This window comes from Macaca mulatta, chromosome 15 (genome assembly GCF_049350105.2).
Source record: "Macaca mulatta isolate MMU2019108-1 chromosome 15, T2T-MMU8v2.0, whole genome shotgun sequence".
Taxonomy (NCBI): Eukaryota; Metazoa; Chordata; class Mammalia; order Primates; family Cercopithecidae; genus Macaca; species Macaca mulatta.
Window position 1 is genome coordinate 53,793,133 of NC_133420.1, and position 5,804 is coordinate 53,798,936.

Consider the following 5,804-nt stretch of genomic DNA (forward strand, 5'->3'; position numbering starts at 1 on the left):
AAATAAAATAAAATAAAAAGGGAAATAATAAAGATAGAATGAAAATACTTAATCACTAAATAATGAAGAAAGATGCTTGGATTTAAGAGGAACTAAACAGAAAAATGAAAATAATTATCTAGAAACCAGTAAAAAAATTCTCATAAAATACTAAGTCTATAACAAAACAAAAAGTGCTCTAAGTGCCTTCATTAGAGCAAGAAATAGAGGAGTAAGGAGGAGGAAATAAGAATTTTTCTTATTTCAAGAAATTAGAAAAATAGTATTAGAATATAGAAAATAGAAATTAGAAATCAGAAAATTAGAAAAATAGATCCAAATAAACAAGAAACTTATGAAGACAGAAACTTAATGAAATGCAAAAAGTCAAGAGGATAAAGCTATTCTAAAGCTGGTTTTTTTTTTTTTTTTTTTTTTTTTAAAGACCTGTAATATAGGAAAACCCCTTGGGAGTCAAATAAAGAAAAAAAGAAAGTCAAACAGGCATCATAATGAAAGTGAGAACTTTTCATGTAAGGGAGGACACAAGAATTATAAAGATCAAATGCCAACTCTGTGACAAAGCATTTGTTAAAGAAATGAGTACTTTTCTAGCAAAATATAAAGTATCAGAATCAACTACTATCAAATTACCATACTGAAATCTTCTTTCTGAGCAATCATAGTTTTTATCTGATATTTCTTTTGAAATATTAGTACTGTTAATTAGATTACAAGGTATTCTAGTCCGTGAGCCAAATTCTCTTTGCAAAATGAGTATTTGAGTTCGAATTCTGAAGCCATACTGCTTGGGTTTAAGTCCTGGCTCTTTCATTTATTTGTCTGTATGAAACTGACCTTAAGAAAATTACTTAACTTTTCTGTGCCTTATTTTCCGCTGTACACAACAGGCTTGGTGATACTAATAGTAACAGTAATTATCTCATAGGCTTGCTATTCAGACTCCATTATGTAATGAACAAAGAAATCAGTTAATAGAGGATTGGTGCAGAGTAAGAAATGTAGCAATTATTTTGCCTTTGATTTTGTCCATTCATCCAACAAATGTTTTTGAACATTTGCGTTGGTGTCTGTTCTATTCTACCTACAGATGCTGTGGAAGTAAGCAAGAATAAGTACCAGCCCTAATGAAGTTTACATTTTACTGGGAAAGAGAGACAATATACGTGACATAGTATAATTTCAAGGAGTGATAAGACCATTGATCTATTGTGTGGTGATTTATAGCCAATAAAAATAGTTTAGTGTTCAGTTATACATAATACAATGCTCATTTCTATTATAACCTTCAGCTTACATATGTGATGACAGATATGACAGAAAGTTCAGGCTTCAATAAGACGGTTTAGGTTTGAATCTCAGCTCTGCTATATGCTATTTACCTTTGATCAAGTTTACTTAACATACCCACTTTGATTTATTCTTCTGTAAAATATAGATACTAATACCCCTCTCCTAGAACTGTGATGAGATTAAATGAATTAAATGGCTGTAGCATGAAACACGTTAGTTTTATCTTTCCTTCCCTCTCTCCATTCACTCATTCGTTCATTCCCTTCCTTCTTTCAATTCATAATTCCTTCTTTTCTGTCACTTTTCTTTATGCTCTCTCTTCTTTGTTTGGTCTTTTCCTTTTTTATTTTTCTTTTTCCTTGGGAATTATGGTACATATTCTTAATACATGCTTGAAGGTAATCAGAGTAAGATAAATATTTGTCTTAACATGCTCTGTCTTACGGGTTAAAGAGAGAGTAAAATGGATTGGGAAAACCACACCATTCTGGTGGAATTTTTCTGAAGGGACTTTCTGGACACCCAAGGCTTGAGTTACTCTTGTTTGAGCTAATCTTCATAATGTATGTGGTCATCCTTCTGGGAAATGGTACTCTCATTTTAATCAGCATCTTGGATCCTCACCTTCACACCCCTACGTACTTCTTTCTGGGGAACCTCTCCTTCTTGGACATCTGCTACACCACCACCTCTATTCCCTCCACCTTGGTGAGCTTCCTTTCAAAAAGAAAGACCATTTCCCTTTTTGGCTGTGCAGTGCAGATGTTCCTTGGCTTGGCCATGGGGACAACAGAGTGTGTACTTCTGGGCATGATGGCCTTTGACTGCTATGTGGCTATCTGCAACCCTCTGAGATATCCCATCATCATGAGCAAGGATGCCTAAGTGTCCATGGCAGCTGGGTCCTGGATCATAGGAGCCATCAATTCTGCAGTACAAACAGTGTTTGTGGTACAATTGCCTTTCTGCAGGAATAACATCATCAATCATTTCACCTATGAAATTCTGGTTGTCATGAAATTGGCCTGTGCTGACGTCTCAGGCAATGAGTTCATCATGCTTATGGCCACAACATTGTTCATACTGACACCTTTGTTATTGATCATTGTCTCTTACACGTTAATCATTGTGAGCATCTTCAAAATTAGCTCTTCTGAGGGGAGAAGCAAAGCTTTCTCTACCTGCTCAGCCCATCTGACTGTGGTCATAATATTCTATGGGACCATCCTCTTCATGTACCTGAAGCCCAAGTCTAAAAAGACACTTAATTCAGACTACTTGGAAGCTACCGACAAAATTATATCCATATTCTATGGGGTGATGACTCCCATGTTGAATCCTTTAATCTGCAGTCTTAGAAACAAGGATGTGAAGGAGGCAGTGAAACACCTATTGAACAGAAGGTTCTTTAGCAAGTGAGTGCAAAATGTACTGGAGTGTGAACACACTTGATATTGTTGAAACTTCAGAACTATGTTAGAATTTTGGATACTTTTACTGTTTTTCTGCATTTTCATATGTTATGTTAAAATAATGAGATACAGCATTTCAAAGTTATTGCATGTTCACTCTAGAGAATTTGCAAGATACAGGGCAGTAGGATGAAGAAGAAAGAGGGGTTACCTGTTACTCTAATAGTGGGAAATGGCCACTTTTCAACATTTTGAACAGTATCTTTCCTATTATGGTTTTTTTTAATGCATTGGAATTGGTTGCGATGTGCCTTTTTATGTTCACTTTTTTGCATAAAATTATTTCATAGGCAACATTTAATTGAATCTTTCAAAATAAATAAGGCCATCTGTTGAGAAAAAGCAAAATGGAAAAAAACCCCAACATACTGCACTCACAGTTTCCAGTGACAAGCCTTGTGTTCTAGTTTCACATTAATCTCCAGATCCTGTTAAGTCATTAAATACTATTTTCTTTTTCTGTATTACATTTTTTTCATGTGTGAAGCTGAGAATTTGGGACTATCAAGGGAGCAGATAGAGTTTAAAAGCAGGGCCTATGCAATCACTCAGGATATCCTGCTTTATGGTCTTTCTTTGCTTTAACTTATATGTTGGCTTTTGCATAAAGAACATTTTGTAAAATTAAAAATTGGTTTGAAAATCAGTCTACTGGTCCAGATAATAATGTGGACTAGTTCTGGGTTGAATGGAGTGTCCTATCAATGCCCATTTAGAAGATGCCAGATTTCTTTGCTATCCCGAGGGAATTCCAATATTTTTCCAAGTCTTAGAAGAATGTCCAAGCTCTTGATTTTTAGTATGAATACTATTCCAGTCTTGTCTCTGTTACTAACCAGGTTGATTTGAGGAAGAAGAGGATTTGGGAATGTCAGACATTATATTGCTTTTCCTCAGTTTTTATGTCAACGTTTTACACTATGTGAAGAACATTTTAAATTTACAGCCCAAGATGAATGACAGAGTGTGCTCAGGAGTGAACCACATTCTAGGTAATCAGTTTGGCTGAATCAATTTTTATTAATGGACCAGCGAATTTAGAGTATATTGGGCATAAACATATTTTACACAGACAAATAAGAATTACCTGCTTGTGGAATCTTTTAGGTTTAGTCACTCATTTAATCTTCCCAAGTTCACTTGTTAATTTTAGTGGATGGAATATTAAGCAGTCACAAACTATATTTAAATATATCCATCATAGCTGTTTACAGATTAAATCTGATGGCAAGAGTTGAGATCATTGATAATTAAATTTACATCCTGACAAAATAGGCTATGAGAATCTATTAGTTCCCATACACCAGTTCATTGGACTTTTTGCACCCACTAGGAATTCCAGGTAGGTAGAAAGCCCTGGAAGTCAGGCATTTTATGTTTGACCCACAGGCAGGCTGTCTTGAATGCTCAAGTTCTAATTTTGTTTTCCTTCACAGCTTAAATCCAGCCAGTTTCATAAATTCTCTGGGGTGACTGAGGTAGCTCCATAGTCTTATATCAGATTTATAAATTTTTGATAGAAAATTTGTTAAAGCAAGAAGAAAATTTAAAACACACGTTTCTCCTCGCAGGAGAGTATTAGGAGAGTTTTCCTCTCACAGGGTTGTAGAATCAAGGTCTGAAGAAAATAAAGACATGTTACCTGTCTTGATATATTTATGTGTTCAAATTTGCTGGGCAAAATACACTATCATTATAACACTGACATAATGCTTTATTTTAATACTTGGGCCTCTGGAGGAGTTTTCATTCAGAAAATTTATTTTAAAAGCTTAAGGAGGATGATTTTGTTGTTAGCAACTTGTTTTCTCTAATTTGGAGACAAAGTAAGATAAACTTATGTGATATACCAAGTATGTATCTGTGTGTGTGTATGTGTGTGTGTGTGTGTGTTTAGTTTGCATATGTGTAGTGTGTGCATGTTCCTGGTGAAAATTCTACCAGATAGCAAAATCTACAAAGGTAAGTATTTCTCTGTATTCCTACCCTCTTTACTCCCATTGCACTCAATTTAGAACATGACATTTATAATATGATTCAATATATATTTATATCCATGAATAGGAAAATTATATGGAAGGAGGTGCAACAGGAGCGAAGGACATGCTTTTATATCCCACTGAAGTCCCAAGACAGGTTCATGATTGGGATTTAAGAGTAGAGACACAGCAAAAATGGCAAAATTTCATTGCTCTTAATCCAACAAATTATTTCATCATTTTCGTACAGTTTTATGCCTGCCCAATTTCCAAATATTCTAAGCTTGAGATTATGTCAACTTTTTAAGGTCCTGGGGACTTCTAAAATGGACACTTAAAAATGTAGCTTGGGAGGCCGAGGCAGGCAGATCACGAGGTCAGGAGATCGAGACCATCCTGGCTAACATGGTGAAACCCCATCTCTACTAAAAATACAAAAAATTAGCCAGCCGTGGTGGTAGGCGCCTGTAGTCCCAGCTACTCGGGAGGCTGAGGCAGGAGAATGGTGTGAACCTGGGAAGCAGAGCTTGCAGTTAGCCGAGATCGCGCCACTGCACTCCAACCTGGGCAACAGAGCGAGACTCCATCTCAAAAAAAAAAAAAAAAAAGTAGTAATATGTTGGCTATCAGCTAATTCACATACATCATCTCTCTAAAATCCTGTGATCTGGGCTATAGTGTCACTATCTCATAGATGAGGCCACAAAGCTTATGGAAGTTAATACATCTTGCCCAAACCTCAAAGTATGCAAGTTAAAGACAAGCATACACACCTGGCTATTCTTTCTTGAGTCAGTTATTCTTCATACTACAGCATGTTTACTTTTCCAGGTTACTTGTCATGACATCAAACACCAGTATTTCTTGGCAGCATATCTGAAATGATCAAAGAAACTATTACCTGCTTCTTAACTTTCATAGCAAGTATATTACATTTCTGGAAAATAACTTACAAAAGAAAATTAATTTAATTATTTATGAAAGAACCTTGACACCATCACATGCTGTGTCCAAAAATGATGCTTAATCACAATTGATAGGAATTAAATCTTAAATTAGG

General features: G+C 35.4%; 1 protein-coding gene across 1 annotated transcript; it reads left to right on the forward strand.

Annotated features, from left to right (window-relative positions):
* The first annotated feature begins 1,756 nt into the window (after positions 1 to 1,756).
* On the forward strand, positions 1,757 to 2,712 carry LOC100427555 (olfactory receptor 13C2-like). Its single transcript, XM_015117168.2, is given in 2 exon segments — positions 1,757 to 1,793; positions 1,796 to 2,712. Coding segments are annotated over 2 exon segments (954 nt in total).
* Positions 2,713 to 5,804: the final 3,092 nt, after the last annotated feature.